General features: G+C 39.4%; 3 protein-coding genes across 5 annotated transcripts in view; 2 read left to right on the forward strand and 1 right to left on the reverse strand.

The window, feature by feature from the left end:
• The window catches only part of LOC106938424 (rho GTPase-activating protein 44-like), a 30,501-nt gene extending 20,799 nt beyond the window's left edge, over nt 1-9,702 (forward strand). Inside the window, exons 19-21 of the mRNA XM_015020464.1 lie at nt 40-155; nt 705-1,088; nt 4,852-9,702. Of these exons, the coding sequence (XP_014875950.1) occupies nt 40-155; nt 705-1,088; nt 4,852-5,009 (658 nt within the window). The 3' untranslated portion in view covers nt 5,010-9,702. The remainder of the gene's footprint in view (nt 1-39; nt 156-704; nt 1,089-4,851) is intronic.
• A 453-nt stretch (nt 9,703-10,155) lies between these two features.
• tex47 (testis expressed 47) lies at nt 10,156-13,784 on the reverse strand. 2 transcript variants are annotated; one of them, XM_015020469.1, is made up of 8 exons: nt 13,624-13,784; nt 12,516-12,588; nt 12,010-12,116; nt 11,874-11,938; nt 11,197-11,272; nt 10,936-11,070; nt 10,463-10,610; nt 10,156-10,313 (listed from the first exon to the last, which is right to left on the reverse strand). In XM_015020469.1, exons 1-8 carry the CDS (start codon nt 13,681-13,683, stop codon nt 10,285-10,287), a joined length of 693 nt encoding a protein of 230 aa, XP_014875955.1. In that variant the 5' UTR covers nt 13,684-13,784; the 3' UTR covers nt 10,156-10,284. The 2 variants fall into 2 exon arrangements, with proteins under 2 accessions (XP_014875955.1, XP_014875954.1); XM_015020468.1 differs by lacking the exon at nt 13,624-13,784 and adding an exon at nt 12,752-13,042.
• Nucleotides 13,785-14,628: 844 nt separating this feature from the next.
• Nucleotides 14,629-18,104, forward strand: part of LOC106938425 (nuclear distribution protein nudE-like 1-B) — an 18,526-nt gene continuing 15,050 nt past the window's right edge. For both annotated transcript variants that reach the window (XM_015020467.1, XM_015020465.1), the window contains exons 1-2: nt 14,629-14,736; nt 16,576-16,672. In XM_015020467.1, the coding sequence (XP_014875953.1) occupies nt 16,587-16,672 (86 nt within the window). In that variant the 5' untranslated portion in view covers nt 14,629-14,736; nt 16,576-16,586. The remainder of the gene's footprint in view (nt 14,737-16,575; nt 16,673-18,104) is intronic.

The raw sequence follows: 18,104 nt of genomic DNA on the forward strand, positions 1-18,104 counted from the left end.
GCAGCACCTCTCTGTTTTTGTCCTGCTTTTTTCCTGTAGCACTCTGAAAAACAAAGAGCTGTCTCCGGTGATCGGACAAAAGGGACTCCAAGGAGTAGTGACCCCTAGTGGACAGTCACAGCACTCTGAGCACAGCCCACACAGCCTGAGGAGAGGTGAGACTGACCTGACCAACTACATTCACTTTCAAAACTTTCTGCCTGAATCAAATACGCTCAAATAAAATCTGTGGATATGTGTCTGCACAGTGGCCCAGATTCAGACCTGGAGGTTCTGGGTCAAAAGGGTAACACTTTATTTGACAGGGTGTGCATAAGATTAACATGACACTGTCATAAACATATCATAACACCTGTTATGAACATGAAAGAGTCTTTATGAATGTCTATGACAATTGTCATGAAGTGTCATTCAGTAAATAATGACACCTTTAATGCAAAGTTGCTTTAAAAGTCCATTAAAAGTCCATTAAAAGTCCCAACTTTGCATTAAAGTGTCATTATTTGCAAAATAATGCAAAGTTGGCACTTTTAATGGACTTTTAAAGCTTTTTCATTTTTTTGATCATTCTCCCTCTAAGAGATTAGCTTGTTTTCAGTTTGATTGTAAAGGTCAAATTAAAGTTTAGAAATGATTTATCTTTTGAATCTTTTTACACTGCAACAGTACACTTTTCAGGTTCTCTTGTTGCTTCTTTGTTTCAGCCAAGAAGCTTGCCCCTATCCCCCCAAAAGGCCCTTACTGCCAGACAGGAGCCATGTCAGACCAGTCGACAGGTCAACCGTCTCCAGTCAGTCTGTCGCCCACCCCTCCCAGCACACCCTCCCCTTACGGCTTCAGCTACCCACAGGGTTATGCCACCATTGGTTCCCCGAGCCAGTCCCAGATGGCAACCACCCCATCTCTGTCTTCTCCGCCCTCGCTGGCAGGTACGCTCACCAAGCCCAGACCAACCCCTAAGCCTCCACGCCAGAGGCCCAACCTGCCTCCGCCTCAGCCCCCCTCCACACCCGGCACCAGCCCCCAGCCTCTGGAGCATTCATCCGGTCTCCTGGACGGTTTACCCCCTGGGGAAAGCATGTCCACAGGTAACGTAGCAGCAAATGTGACTGGACAAATTTGTGTTTTGAAGTCGCATGAAATTACCCAGTATACCTTAAATCTTTTTTTATTGTATTTTCAAATTTGCTTCACATTTCAAAATGTATTTGAGTTTGATGGCTTGTCACAATTGCAAATTTTTAGACTCTCTATACAACATAATATTCTTAGAAAAGGAAAGTCCAGATTTCATTGGATATAATCACATATTAATGCCATACTAATGGATAAACATAAACAAATTATTAAACAGGCTTAATATTCAGTGCTTCTTGGCTAAATAACTGGACTAGAGTCTCCAGTGTTTTGGCTTTCTATAAATAAAAAGATGTAAAAGTTCCTTGAAGCGATTTTGGCTCCTTTTCTTTTGGACTTCAACTCTTCTGCTCTAGTCTGGCACCTAGTGGCTGTCCAAGGTTTTACATCAAATCTAGCAAACTCTAACCGCAACTTTTTTGTTCATATAAATTGCATTTACAAGTGGAATTAGACAAAGTGAGCTACGTTGTAAAATACAAAACAAATAAATTAAATTAAATAAATAAAGATGACCAGTTATAACTTGCTGTGTTACCCAACAAAAAGAATTAAAAGAGAAAAAAAATTAACATATGGGTTAAATCACATAGTGAAATCTTTAATGTTGACAGTATTAAACAATAGAAAAAAATTTATTTCCTCTCAGTGATATTCCTAAATTAAACCACAAAGTCTGATTTTCAACAGAAAATCAGTTATTATCATAATGATTATAAATGAAAAGATGAGAGATTTCTACTTGGAAGTGACAATATGTGAGACTCATTTTACCTTTAAAAGTTGTTTTAAATAGTATTACAGTTTCAAACAGTAAAATTGTAAAGTTATTCAATGTTTATGTGTGACACTTTACAACAAGATTACATAAAATCCTCCCTTCCCATCTCTTTATACTGTCACTTTATGTTAAAATATTTAATAAAAAAATATCAGTGTTGGATAACCAGATCCTTCTAAGCACATTTTCTAGACAAGCTGATCTAATAATAATATTACCCTTCACCTACTTTTCTTACTCTGATCCTACGCCGTGGTTTCATTGCATCTCCACGCTGGTCGCTGTTGAACTTGATGTTCTGTTCATGTATTTATTTGTTTCATCTCCAGCAGATTTTCGTCCTGTTCAAATCTAACTCTTCCTTCTTGTCTGACTGCTCTGGCTGTCTTGAATTTCAGCTGTATGAGAGGCGAGGTTCACTATCATTCTAAGTGTCAGAGGGCGTTATTAGGGTAAGCAGGATTTCCTGTGATGAAGAACCTCTCCTCCTCCCGTCTCATCCCTCCGCCCCCTCCGCCATCTCACCTGAACATGGAGCCGCTGATGATCTCTTTTACAAGTTTATGCTGCTAAAGGAGGCAGAGTTTGGGTTTGGTTTCTCTGCTCTGCGGCTGCATAACTCAGTTTTTTATTATGTGTTTCACCTGTACAGCGCTGCCCACACTTATTGGCACCCCTGGCGAAGACGAGTGAAGAATTCAAAAGGAAACATTCAATCGAAACACGTTTATTTAACGGGGAGGAAATGTTCCTGCATGTTTTCTTTTTCCCCTCCCGCTCACTAGTTTCATACTTGTTGTTTTACTCTTTTAGGTTTTCTAGAAACCTTTAATACTTTTGATAACTTTAGGTAATCGATGACGGTCTAACGTCCCACTTTTCAAAATGTGAAAGACAAGCAAACTTCCCTTTAAAATAAGCCATAAATATGTTAAAATGGCTACCAAAACATAGCTTCTCACCTAAGATCGTCCATTTTTATAGTAAGAGCAATAATTAAGTTTAAAACAACTGGAACTGTTTTAAACTTAACAAGGCAGATGTTAAGAACCACTACTAGAGAATTGCAGCAGGAAGTGGGTTGCTGAGGACTCCAAATTTCCATAACAGTTATTACATGCATTTCTTTTTCAAGAAAAAGCATTTTCTGTCCAACTTTAATTTTTACAGTCACCGTCATTTGTTTTGCACTCTGTGGCCACATAAAGTTATTCCAAGTGCCAGAAAAATGCATTTGAGCCACACTTTGAACATCCTTACCCTGTTCTAGGCAGACTGAGCTCCGAGGAAAGACCAAATATTCAACTCATTGCTGCAAACTTGTGAGGTTAGAACAATTATCCCCATATATTGGAAATCAAAGAAATTATTTATTTCCTAAGCTTTTCAGTGGGGCGTTACATTACTGTATATCTATTCATATCTTCCCCAGAGGTGCCAGTAAGAGTGGCAGATGCTGCTTTCCCTTTGTTTATCCAGCTGCTGACATTAAACACATTTTGTTGGCGTTTGCATGGAGGCTGAGAGCGGTGCATGTCCACCAATAGGAATCCTGCACCTTTCCCATCTCACGGTCTCCACATTCACAGCCCCGCTGACCTCCTGACCCTCACCACGCTGTCATCGCGCATCGCTGCCCTTTAAACACACTTCCTGTCCGTGGCGGTTTCTAGTCGTCACTCTGCGGACGTCGTAAAAGACGCAGCAGAGCAACAATTTCCCTCAGGTTGATGTGCAGGATTGTACATCACTGTAGACGACTCTGATCTGATCTTGTGGGTTTTAGTCTTTGATGAACAGATAATAATTAAACTCTGACTAACCGAGTTGCGGTCACTTGCTGCAGGGATATGCTCTCAGAGAATATGGCAGGATTTGATTTGTGAAAGGAAGAGGAAGCTTGAAATCACGATAACGCTTTGTAGAACTGTCTAAATATGTCACACAGGCACCATTTTGAATTCCACATTTTGGATTTTATCTGAATTCAAAATGTGGAATTGGATTTATTACACGTTGTGATATATCTCAGACATTTATTTCTGACATTTACGACTTACTTACTTAACTTACGGCTAACAAAAACCCAGTTCAGTTTCTCTAAAAGTTAAAGAATGTCATCATACCAGATGAAAATGTTTTTAATTAAGAAATGTAAGCCACAAAGGCGAATGCTAAAAAAGCTAGCGCTGCACAGAATGCTGGATCCAGATGTATTAAAGGAAAGTTTATTGGAAGGAAAAAGTGTGGTAGGAAAAGGACTCGCTACTTCTCTGCAGTCCTTTTGAAAGACAAAGAATCTGATCTGATATTTAATGCAGACATCCGGTTAATGATAATTAGTGTATCTTAATAAAAAAAAAAAAAATTTTATTTGTAATTTTATCTGTGAAAATGTCTCGCTAAAAGACAAAAGAAAATGTCCAATCAGAATCAGCAGCATGCGCTGGGCGGCCGGATTTCTTCAATGCTAGAGCTGAGGTCAAAGGTCACTCAAAATCCACACCTTCCCCTCCATGCAGAAGCTCTGGAGTTCCAGAACCAACAGTACAGACAAGACGAGCGCCGCTGTAAAAGCTTCTTCTTCTTAACGACTCCATGCCAGGCCGTAAACTGCGCGCTGATCAGTCAATACAGTAAATGCTTTTTAATAAATCCTTATTTATTGGTCTTATCTAATATTTTCATTTCATAAGACGGAGCTGGGGAAGCGGAAACCAGATTTTCCGATTTAACAGACGCACGTTGCTATAGTAACCACACGGCCCCTCCCTACCGAGCTTCTTTATTCTTTCAGTCATTCATTCCACTTGTGATGACCCATTATCGTGTTTTGACGTTGATCAGGACGATCCGCTGCCTGTTTATGTTTGAGCACAGGAACCGTTTCTGCCTCTGCTCATCATTGTCGTCTCCTCTGTCCGCTCTGCCAGATTCCCTCTGCAACTTGGACATCCCCGTCATCAACATGGAGCTGGACAGCATCTTCGACTTGACGCACATCTCCCCCTTCAGGAACTCGGAGGCGCTTCCGCTGTCGCCAAAAAGCAAAGCAGACTCTGAGGAGGAGTCCGAAAGCACAGTGCTATGACCCTCAACATCACATCGCGTCCCATACCTCGCCCGCCCTGGGTCCAGAGGAACCCACATGTGAAAACAAGCGCCTCTCCTCAAGGAGCTTTCCATCTCATCCACGATTAGCATTTTACAGTTTCATTTCCTGGATTATTTTAAGATTTTTTATTTTTTATTTTTTGCCTTATTTAAATCACATGCAATATTGCCTTTAACGCCACGCAGGAGGCTGTCTGGATGCTGGAGGAATGGGAGTTCCTTGCTGCCGCCGCTGCTGCTGTGTAATGAGTGACGCAACATCACCGCTCGTTTCCCACACCGATTCATTTTACCCCTTCACTCCCCTCTCACTCCTCAGGGGTGTCCGTCTGAAATGTCTCGCTCGTGTAGTTCTGTCCAGCCTGAGCGTTCACTGTGAGTGTCAGTATGCGTGTGTGTGCGTGCGTGTGCGTGTGTGTGTGCGTGCGTGTGCGTGTGTGTGTGTGCGTTTTGCTAGTGTGTGACGTGACAATTGTACGACATGATGTTGCACTGTTGGTGTCGTAGAGCAAAAGCAGGAGTGCATTATTTTAGACCAGTAGGGCTAGTAGTATGTGCTTTTCTTTAAAAACAACAACAAAAAAATGACATTCAGTTAGGAGATCAGACACTGGATATTTATTGTTTATACAATATATTTTCAGAGCATATGAGATATTCACAATAGGGATCCAATCAGATCATATTTTGTATGAAGAGGAGAGTTATATAGGGGACATTTTCACTTTTAATGGATGCAGGCAGGGAGCTTGGAAATGTATGACATGCACACTGTAGTTTATGAAAGATGGAGAAATTCAGACTGATTATTTTGGCAGCAGTCAAAGCTGTGTGGGACCTTTTTATATTTCATTCCTCAGCCTGGAGAAGGTTTGCGATGACATGGATGTGTAGGACTGGTTTTATGACGCCTGGACTTTCCAACAAAGCTGCTGCAGTGCTAGAGCGGGACGCTGCTACTCCACTTCCACTGTGGGAGAAAACCCCACCGTCTCCGTGACGTCGTCAGACATGTACTCCAAGAACACATGGGAAGAGGAAAGAAAATGACGCCCGATTTCAAATGAGTTAACAAAATAACAGCTCAGCATAAACGCAGCTGTTCTGTGAAGGTTTGTTAGAGGATATTGATGAAATCTGGCTTTGATTGAAGAGAACCAGAAAGAAAAACACGAGGAGACTGGTTTCCAGAATCTGTAGTCAGATGAAATCCAAACTTTTTCATAAAAAAAACAAAAAAAAACAAGTGAGGTGTGAATCTGTCGATGTACATCTTCTTGAACACCTGTTCCCGTTCATGCTTTGCTTCAGCAGAGAGAGAAAAGCTGGTCAGATCTGACTGGAAAGCAGGGTAGACGTAAAAAAGAAAAAAAGTATTCCTCCAGGAAGCGATCGTTTCTCAATAGCTGAGGGTCCAGACCCTCTGTACGAAGCAAACCATACAAACAGGCGACCTTCCAACGCAACATGAAACCAGATCTATAAAGGATTTGTTTAGCTCTAAGTAAATCTTTGCTAAAACGGCGCAGTCAGACTGAGGATCGATCTTCACGGACTCTCTCCGTTCGATCTGACTGAGTTCGAGTCTCTGGCAGAGAGCCTAAAATACTGCAACCGCAGTGAAACGTGGCTCTACAAAGGCATGTCTGAACTTTACAGATTTTGTTTATTAGTAAAATGTTTCAGATCCATGCATCATTCTCCTTCCACTTCAGCTATGTGGATGCTTTTCCGAGGCGTTGCGTCATGAGTGCAGCCGCCTGCATCATGATTACATTTACACTGCAACAGATTTTCCCAGTTCTAACAAGTCGAGCGCTTTGGGTGGAAGATAATGGGGGTTTTCACCCAGTATGAAGCTGGTACAGCTGGTTCTATAAAAACGCAGCTCTTTAGCTACATCATCTTAAACCATCTCTGCAGTGGATGCTTATCCTGCTGCAGCAAGATAACAAGCAGCAGCAGCAGCTTAGCACTGGAACCAGTTTGTGTTATGTTGCACTCCAGGCTTCATATGAGAAATAAACCAAGCAGTCTGTTGTCATATCATAACCAAAAAAAAAAAAAAAGACAGATCTGAAGCACCACCAGAAAGAAAATGTGCTGTATTTTTATGAATAAGCACATCTTTTTTTCTTTTTTTTTCATCACAGTGCCATTACACCTGCAGTTCCAGTTTATAGGAAACTCTGATGATGCTGATATTTTTTTGGGAGTTTTACTGGTGATCCAGAGGCAAGTGCAAAGATATCTGTATATTTGTTTATTTTGATGAGAGTATTTATAGATATACGTCTGAGTACGGTTTACTTGGTGTGAGGAGCTGTGAGTATTTGCGCTTCACGTGAATCTTGTCTGAGGATTTAAGAGGGAAAAAAAAATCACATATTCAGACACAGGACCAGATTTTTTCTGCTGCCGCATTAAAACTTGAAAATCAGTCAAACTGATGTAACGAGGTTAGGAACAGCAGCAGTTTGCCTTGCGGAGGGTTTCGTCGCGACCTATCCGACCTGTAGGACCTTTAGTTTCTGTCCTGAGAACGTCCACTGTGCTGCTCTGCCATCGCCTCTTGGTTAAGTGCAAAGTCACGAAATCGCAGGACTTTTGTAAATCTCGACGCGTCTGTACATATTTGTTCTGTACATATGGACAACGGGAAGAGTCGGATATATCGATATCGAAATCTATTCACATTTACTGAAAACTAAACGCGCTGTACATATATGATTATAATGTTGGTGGTTGTAGCACAATAATGTCACATTTACACATCAGATGTTGGCTTCTCTTTTCTACAGGCGTAGTGTTTGTGTTGCAAACTTCCTGACCTCTCAGTAGATTTATAGGTAGAAAAAACAGACGACGCCACATCTGTTTTTGTCTTTAGCTGCTTGCTCTGACATGATGCAGCACGACGTTTAACTGGATGATACTCAAGTTATTTCAGCCATTTTGTTTCTTTACATTTGAATGTGTACATTTTAGTTCTAATTATTTACACTACTTGACAGGAGAAACTGCACCTGTGATCGTGGGATGGGTCATAGCACCCGTCAGCACCTGCAGAGCTTCAATTTACATTTTAATTCCACCGATAAAGGGAGTCCAAATGGTTACAAGATAAAATACAGTTTCCATAAATCAACCAGTGAAGAGCAGATGTAAAACATGACATAGCATTTTTATTGAATCAACACTTAAAGGTTCATTTATCTTACAGTTCAGTTCAGAGAGACAGTTTGAAATAGTTCAGCTGTTCATGGCTGTCAGTTTCTCCATCGTGGTTTACTGTTAATGAAAACCTCAAATTCTGTTCTGTTCTCAGAAAATTATAATAATACAACAGATCAATAAAAAAAAGGATCAAAAGGGTTACTGTTTTAGATACAACTCAGTGTGGCTCTTTTCCTTCCACTCAACTTTCCATGAATGTGCTTTGCTTACAGGACTCTGCATATAATTTATAATTTTTTTTACAGCCCCAGCGTTGTAAAAAATTTTTACAACCCCAGCTTTTGTTTTAACTCCCTAGTGGCCCGTTATATTTTATGTTTTGAATCGTTTTTAATCTGCTGCCATGTCACAACCGATCAGATCCACCAGATGAATTAGCATAATCCAGCATTAATAAAGTAGTTTATAATTACTAGGAGAAAAACAAAGAAATAACTTAGCAGCCATTGTAGTTGGGCTGAGGTCTATCTGCCCCCGCTCTGTGTCGTTTCCTGGTTCACCTGCGTGTTTTTTACCAAATGATTTCAGAGCACATCAAACTCCACATCCCACATAGTTTTCAGCTTTTTGAGCACTGATATATATATAAATATATATATAAAAGCCTTTTTCTACACAAACAGGTGGAATGTACAAACAATATTCACCTCAGAGGTTGCGACGGAAGCAGACGCGTGCGCGTCGTCCACGTAGTTTCATGCGTCAGACGCATCATGAGCAGTTTTGTGGGACGAACTTCAACATTGTCTTTTGTGCATTGTCTCTACAGCATGCTTTTTCACCACGCCTATGAAACACGTCTTATATTTGGTCCTATCTAAATGTGCTTGTATTTATTTTTGATGAGAGAAAAGATCAGGCTTTCAAGAAGTAACGGTCAGCGCTGCCCTTTGCCCTTTTCTTTTTTTAGCGAAACTCCTCGTCAGTTCTCAAGTTATTCAGACGTTTACTCCTCATATGTTCCACCTTGTCATGAAAAAGCAAATCGGCTTAAAACAGAGACCGAGATCCTTTAAAAAAAAAACAACAACCCTGTTTAGTACTGGACTTTAATCTACTGGAACGCTGTATATCCTAGAATAATCCAGTTTAGTGTGTAGATTACACTGTGGTGCATGCAGTCATTGCAGCCAAAATACTTATTCTTTTTCTTTCTTTTTTTTTGTTTCATTTTGCAAAGGTTCAAGTTATACGTTAAGGAGCCAAACTGAAACGGAAAAAAAACAACAAAAAAAACATTTGATCCAATCTTTGTGTTAAACTGTAGTGATGCTGTTGACTCTCAAAGTCTGGAATAAAAAAAGGAAATTACATTTCTTTTTAAAAAAAATCTTCTATCTCTTGGTCACCAAGTGGAATTCAGTGTAAGACGGGAAAAAATTTAAAGATTAATCATCCGAATGTTGAAACTATTAAACCTGTTTTTATATTAATCATATGTCCCTTGTTTTTGTTGCAAACACATTTAAATCTCAGATTTAGCATATAGTTAATAATTTAGCATAATATAATTCAGAAGGTAAATATCAGTCCAATGGACAGAAGCAGAACATGATGCACTTGATTAAGTTCTGGGAAATAGAGCTGCAGCGTTTCACAGCTTGTTTAATGTCTTCAGTCACATCCTGTCTATTTATATACCAACAGATTATTGACAGATCGATTTGTGTCAGATTAGGACATTATAGATGACCTGTTCCTCCTGTGAAAAAGTTCCTTTTAGTTGCTTTACTATAGAATATCATTTGGCGGTGAAACAATAACAGCGTGAACTGAACTGAACCCATCTGTCAAAAAAGTTACATTAAGACACGAAGTAAAAATGACGAGCTGAGCTTTCAACCCTTGGACAGAAAGGTAAAATAAATGTTAAAATTATCACTTGATGTGATTTAAAAACAGTGTTACATTTATTAAGTTAAGTTTCCAACATGCTCTCTCATTTTAAACACAAACATTCACTGTGAACTGGATGTTTTTCATGGCGCTCAGACAGACGGAGACAGCTGGAAGCTCTAGAAGAAGGATCTGAGATTGACTTGTCCTGTTGAACAACAACAAAGTAAAATGTTAATATTCTTCCTTTTTTATCTGTGGTCATACTTTACAGTTAATATGTTTTTTCATATAAACCTAAAGTTCACACTATTGAGGTGAATGTTATTTTCAGACTGAGAATGAAGCTCCTCTTACCAAAGTCAATGCAAATGTTTAAGGGGCTGTGGTACATCTGCAGGTACTGCTGAGGACTTAAAAGTTCATCTCGGTCCAAAAGCTGCTCCAAAACCGCCGGAGGATTCAACAACTCTGGTTTGTTATCCAAGATGGCGCCTGGAAGTTCCTGGAAACGCAATCATGCAGCCACAACATTGCAGTGGCATCCAGAAGTATCCATAAGCCTTGAACTGTGTCACTTTTTGTTGTGGTGCGATTGAATAACTCTGGAGGATCTGCAGGGATCCACAGCTCAGGTGTGAGAGTCTTTACAAGCCACAGATATTTGTTGTGTTTTCCCCAAAATTTGTATTTGAAGAAATGCTGAAAACACATGTATTACCTCCCTACCAGTTTGTAATTATGAAGTTTGCGACTGTAACATGACAAATTGAGTACATACTTGCTATATCTTCACATTAATGTGATCTCTCAGAAAACAAAAGACCAACCTTAGAAGTTTTTAAATGCATAACCAGCTCCTGCAACTGCGTCAGGACGCGGCAGACCACCGTCTCTACGCTCTCCTCCACTTTTTCAAGCGTGGTGAACAGCAGGTTCTGATTTATCTGATCTGCAGTCAGCACCTGCAGAAAGACAGGCAGCTTCAAAACTACACATACAAAGGTGACAGCTAAAGAAAAAAAAAAAACCTGAAGGTATCAGCAGAAACATCTCTAAGCACTTCAAGGGAAGAGATGAAAAGAGCTCACCTTGTAGCTCCATTGCTGGAACTGTCTGCCTTCCAGACTATGCCACATGAAGGCGACCTTAGCTTCCAGCAATTTGCTGAAAAGAGAGTTCGTAGGCCTTTAACGCAACATAATGAAACATTTTCAGCAGTTTGTCCGCAGCAACAAAATCATTTAAAATGTCCATCTGCCTGTGAGCAGCTGTAATTTCACATTAGTGATGACAAACTGAAGGCGATTTCAGTTTTACTCGTGTTGGGCTGCTTTAGTCGTTCTAGCAGAGCAACTCAAGGGAAAGTGATACTGGCTGCTCAGTCAGCTTACATTTAGCTCCTGAACTCACTGATGGCTGCTAACGTTTGTCGATTCCTTCATGTGAAGTGTGTAGATTTTATGAATCGAGCCAAACCTTAACGTCTTTGTTGTGATCTTTGCTTCATCTGGTGCCTGAAAACCAAAGGAAGCTTTGGCATCAGGCCAGACGCACCTAACAGAAGTTTATTTCAAAACTATTCATTCAAACGAGAAAATGTAAATTGTCTCCAAACGTCACCTTTGGAGTGAATGGAGGTCTAATATGTGTGATTTAAGCTAAGCATTAATTCGGGCCTCAGAGGTTTGTTAGACGTAGAAAGCAACTTGGGGAACGATGATCCTTACACGTTCTCGTTTGCAAACATTAGCAAAGGGATGGTTACCAGTCCGGCTGCTCCTGCATGGCTCGGAGTTCGTTCAAAAAACAATCCAGCAGATATTCAGATGCCTGTAAGACAAACACAGTCAACTACATGTACAAATCTGACAATCTGACTTTGAGCTGGAAGCAGAACTTGCCTCAATGATGTGCAGCAGACAGGTGGGATAAATGAGCAGCAACCCTGTGATCCCACAACCCAGCCTGTGCTGTTTAGTTAACTGAGTGATGAGATTTTCATAACGAGCTGCTCAGAAGCAAACGAACAAACAAACAAACGGCGGTTTGTTAGGCAGCACATAAAAACCGACTTATTGTAAACACACAGCTCCGCTGCTATCCCAGCTTTTATTGTTGGTTTTCTACTCCAGTAAATGTCTAGGAATTTCGTCAGCGGCTCTCATAAACGTCGATGAACGGACATTTACACAAGGAGGTGTAAAAACACTCAGACAGCGAAGACGGGACAGGAAAAAAAAAGTCCCTCTGGGTTTTTTCTGCACAGACTAGAATGTAGGGCTATTCGTTTGTTATATCACAAGGAATATCGTCACATTATCAGCCCCCCGTGAGGAAAACTGAATTAAATTGGTATCAGATAATTAAAGTGTCAAGCTCTGTAGCTGTGAGGTAATTGGTGGCTGACCTCCCAGTTCTGTTCTATCAGCAGCATCACTGGGGACTTGGGCTACCATTGTCAGCTGCTGCAGCACGACCTTCTGCAGAGAGAGAGAGAGAGAGAGAAAATGAAGAGCCTTCAGAATTAGCCAGCTTGTTACCTGACAGTGTCTGTATTAATAGCTTTTTGACCTGTTTAAGAGTAAAAAGACACAAATTTGTTTAATGAAATCCATGGGGAAAAAACCCAAACTGTATACAAACCACATCTTCCTCCATCTTTTCCTTCCTCATCTGGTATAAGAAACTAGTCCCAGTCTCCTCTTTTGCTTCTTCTGCCTCCATTTTCTCCATCACTTGTTATTCCAGCCTCATCTCTGTCTGAGTTTCGCTGAAGTAGCGACAGAGCGAAGTCTCATTGAGCTTTGCTGTTGTGTGTTTCGACAGCTTACACCCTAGAAACCCATTGTTGTCCAGGCCCTATAAGACCAAGCCTGCAGCTTTCTTCTGTGACTCTTTCTCACCTCATTCAAGGATAACCTTGTGGTATAAACGCTGGAGGTGAAGAAGAGGAGGAGCTGGATATTCAGAACAAAATACAGCAAAGACCTGCTCTATAAAGGTCTCACATAAGTTTTAAAGGTGAAGAAAACTTTATGGAGCCTAAGGAAGACGGCAAACAGGCCAGGAATAAAACTGTGGAGATGTTTAAAGCAGGGTTAGGTTATAAAACCAGTGCTTCAGGCCTTGAACGTCCATAATCTGAAACTGGAAGAAGCATGATCAATAGTTACCGTCTGCCTAAACTGGCAGAGAGAACGTTGATAAGAGAAGCAGTAAAGCTGCTAGAGACTCACCTTTGCAGAAGTATCTAGTATAGAAAAGTAGCTTGAATTATTATTTTCAGTATACAGAAAGCGGGTAAGTGCTTTTAACAATACAGTACGATGTATGTTACGAATGTGTCCTAAACATCCAATGTGGCCACTGTGCACTAGCACTGTGCAATTTGCAGGAATGATCTTTTAATTTGTATTTATGGCAGCTTTGTGTATTAAATGTGATGTCACTTCCACGCCGAAATTGTGACTTCCGAGACAAATAAAACGAAGCATTTGCGAACTTTCGGCACAAACCTCTGACTTTCTGCCGTAAACCACATCAAACAGAGTTACTCTCTCTTCGTCATCCTCCATGGCGTCCCAGAAGTTTGAAGGAAGACTTTGAAGCTCCCAGGAAATACTCAGCACAGCCGAGTTAGTCCTTCGTTACCAGGGTAACGTATTCCCGCAACATGCGCTCTGACGTCACGATGTAAGAATAAACGTTTTAGTTTTTTTTTTTCTTTTTTTTGTCTGTTTTGTCTTTTGTTTGTGTTTGTTTGTTTTTACTTAGTTGAAAATTATATCTATACATAGAAATAGAATTATACAGCAACTAATATTTCGGGCTAATTTCGGTTTGTGAATAAACTTACTGCTGAAATTTTATCTTGAAATATAGGAGAGACCTGCTACATATTCGCTAGCTTAATATGTAAGCTCTTCATTAAAAAAGACGAAACACTAAAAGGCAACTTCTTTCCATTTCTTTTGACTGTTTCCCTTTTTTTTTTTTTTTTTTTTTTTTTTTTTTTTTTTTTACATCCCAATCTGTCATATTTACTTGACTTGACGTTGTATTGCAAATCTGAAATTTAGCTCTTAACCACATCCTTCAAACAACACAGTCTGTGCTGTTGGATTACCAGTAGATGGTGCTATTTTAATAAACTTGTGTCTTATGCGCAATGTTGCGCAGTAGTAATGCGCATGGAGCAGGTGCACTGGTCCGCCCTAAATCTGAATTATTTTCTGTAAAAAAAAACTAAAAAAAAAAAACCATTCCTAAATCTGTGAATTTGTTTTAAATGCCGTCAATAATCATGCCTTTTTTCCAATAAGAAATTATTTGTATGTACATTTTTAACCATCTGTGCATCTATCTAGCTTATTTAAAATGTGTTTCAAATATGCATATTTTTATAGTGTGTTCCTCTGTGGAGATAAATTACTCACTCTCGACTATGTCCTGTAAAGAGAGATAAAACGTGAATTAGTAATAGGAGAGCTGTGATTTATTTTATAGGTGCGTTCCCCTTTAAATCCCGCTGAGCGCAGTGGAGCGGAGATCATCAGACAGCGGAGGACGGCCAGCTTCAGCAGCTCCGAGCAGCGATGGACTGATAAACCTTTGGAAGCGATGATCAGGTACTGATGCACTTTGGTTTAATATAGTCATTTTATTGAAGTAAAAATAAATAAAATAATAATACTAATTAAAATACCGGATCCATCGCGGTCGTCTCTGGCTGGCCGTGTGTTCGGATTGTTGCACACCCAGTTTTGACAGCTGAGCTCAACAGCATCATCGATGTGTCTCGCCCAAACCCCAATAAACTCCGATATTAAATATAAATATGGAAAAATGGACGTTTATTATTATTTTGTCTACACTTCAATAATGTACAACTAAATATTTTCTTCATGGGCCATTAAAATCTGATAAACATCTGATCTGTGTTCAGCTTCATCATCGATTAACCCATTCAACCCAGATCCGGTTATCAAAAAAATAATTAAAAAAATGTATCATGTATCATTTCTGAAAGACAAAAAATATAATCCGCCCCTAATTTAAGGGTATTCTGACGTGACACTAGTCGTAAATAATAAATACGCTACACATTTAATAATATACAAGATAAATTATTTGATCACCATTTATGAATAAAATAATATTATTTAGTGCTCTATGTAAAATAAAGATCTTTTTCATGTTAGAATCTGTTTTGATCTCATCATTATTAAATGTAGTAAAACTGTAAGTCATTCAAGTAGCTCTGTACATTTTTCTTATTGTTTTTTTTTTGGGTTATTTCATGTGATGAACTATCACAAAGCAGTGCATAGTTGTGAGTGGAATGAAATAACACATGTAAAAAACAACAACAAAGTGTTACAAAAAAAAGACCTGAGAAGTGTGACATACATTTGTATGAAGCCCTTTGTTTAACCATCATGTTGGGGGCTGCTAGTCTTCACTGAGTGTTTCTGATTAATAACGCCCTGCTGTGGTGTAAGTCCTAGTCTCACTTTATTTTACATATGCACTGCGTTCACTAGGGCCCTCCACATTCATCACTGGGTTAAATATTGAAACATGAGGCTTCTGCCACACTCTCCTGAGACTTTAACTGGAACAGTGGGCTCTGATTAAATATTCCCACTCCATGAACACCTCGCCTCTGGTCCACTGTCAAGTACGGTGGAGGATTTGTGATAATTTAGGTCCCTTGGCCAGTAACAGAGGACTCTTTGTATCGCTACAGTCTAAAATCCGCTGGGTTAAAAACAAGCCAATCAGGGCTACTTTTGTAGACAAATCTAGGCTTCAGCTAATTTAATGCAACGTTGCTGGGTTGGATCATGTTAACATTATTTACGGTCATCCTGCGGAAGAGGTTCAGTCTGATCACATTGTTCAATCCAAAATGGATGCCTGTAAAACATTATGAGGCTCCAACTGTCTGGTCAAAACTCCCCAAAAGCATAAACCCAACATTTGGGCTAAAGAAAGAACCCAATCTTTTTTTTTTTTTGGTTTGTTTTCACATTGAAAATAGGTCATCATCTTTCAGCAGATAACGATCTAAAACATGTGATTAAATCGATACAAAACCACACCAAATAAAAAAAAAAAAATCAACTTTCCTCCATTCCAGTTTCCAGACCTAAACCCGTAGCAAACCTGTGGAGGATGGTGAGCCGAAGAGGAGAACCGAGGATGATCTGGAGAGATTGTGCTGGAGTGGGCAAAGATTATTGAAACTGATCAAACCTGAATGCAGTTTGAGGCTCTTTGTAGAGATTTAGTAGTTTTCAGGCCAGCAGTAGTTGGTTTGTATTTAGGAGGCTTTAAATGTAAAAATGAATGACTATACACAGAATTGAGGATGACGTTACCTGTCAAAAATGATTTTCTCTTGACTCTTCTTTGAGGTTGATAAATCAAGGTAATATGTGTTCTTTGCTAATTCTCTCCTGTAGATTTGTTTGCCATGGAAATGGACATGATGCCAAAATTCTCCTCAAAGGACGAGGAAATTGATTTCTGGAAAGCTCTTTCCCTCAAGTACAAGAAGGGGTAAGTGATGTTTAAGTAATGACAACATGGTGTGGTTTTTCCCTGCAGAAACAGAAAGGTTCAGTTTGTTTACCAAAGGCTATTTATGTGTTTTTACTGAGCATAATCAACATCTAGAGGTAATAAGATCTTCCCACTGTTTTTCAAGAATGTGAAATAATTCACAGGGATTTTACATGAAACAGCAGCACAAAAAGCTGTTTTACTCCAGAAATTACTAACCTATCGTGTCGTTCTGGGTCGCAGCTCGGACCGTGTGAACATAATGAGTGGCAGTGAGTGTTTTTACATCACTGTGGAGGAATTCTTGCCGACGTTTCTTTGCAGAAATATAAATTTTTTAAAATGCATTTTAGAGCATGAATCATTCTTTTAAAGATCATGCATCTATTTGTTTTGAGCATTTAAGTACAGACTTTGATTAGGTCACATCGTATATTTTCAAGCCATTCACTGGACTTGCTGCTGTACTTTGGTTCATTTCCCAGCTTCACAATGTTTTACAAGTTGTGAAGCTGCAAAGTTTTTTTCCAGACCGATATACACCAGGAATTTAGTTTTACCATCTGTTACTGAATATTTCTGCCTGCTCTCCCAGTGATTTCTTCATTATACGTGTTATTCTAACTGAAATCAGATTCCCAGATAAATTTGGTTAATTAAGAGCCAGGTTAATTTTGATAACTTTTTTCCCCTTCACAAATAAAATAATTAAAATGGATTGAAAACATCTAATAGGACAAAAACAGTATGCTGTCAAAAATAAGGATATTTTCTATGTCTCATTTTCACGCTATAAATAAAAAACACATCAGATGCACTGTTCTAGATTATTATATCTAGTAAACTAAGTTAAAGGGTTTGTATTTTAGCTGTGCTTGTATTTAGATAAGCTGAAAGATTAGCTGGGAACCTGGTGGGTTGTGTGTGTTTCAGAGAGTTTCTAACTCAGTTCAGGAATGCTTTGTCATTCCAGAGCTCGTTTTCATGCTCTCAAATTAAACCAGTTTTTTTCCATCTCCTGTGACGCTCTTCTGCGCATTGAGCAGGAAAAGTGTCTCTCGGCAGCTCACGTTTCACAGATGATATAAAGAGCTGCAAAGACTTTGTTTTTTTTCCTTTGTTTGCACAATGATTCCCACTGAAGGCTGTGAAACTTACCTGAGTCTCAAAGCCTGAGCACAGTACTTGATTAGATAAAACTGAGCTCTAAACATCTTGTGTCAAAGGAAGCCAACACCCAGTAATGTTAAAGTTTTCAGACAATAAACGTCCTTCAGAGCTGAGGCTGCCTGCTATTTATAGATCATCAAATGAAATGCTTTCTTTTAAAGCAGGAAATTTGACCTTTATTCACCTCAACAAAAAAAAAAAAAAAAAAAAAAAAACAAAAACAAAACATGTGCCTTGTGTTTTAAAACCGGCAGGATTG

This window comes from Poecilia latipinna, unplaced genomic scaffold (genome assembly GCF_001443285.1).
Source record: "Poecilia latipinna isolate Pla-1442-1.1 unplaced genomic scaffold, P_latipinna-1.0 Scaffold2589, whole genome shotgun sequence".
NCBI lineage: Eukaryota > Metazoa > Chordata > Actinopteri > Cyprinodontiformes > Poeciliidae > Poecilia > Poecilia latipinna.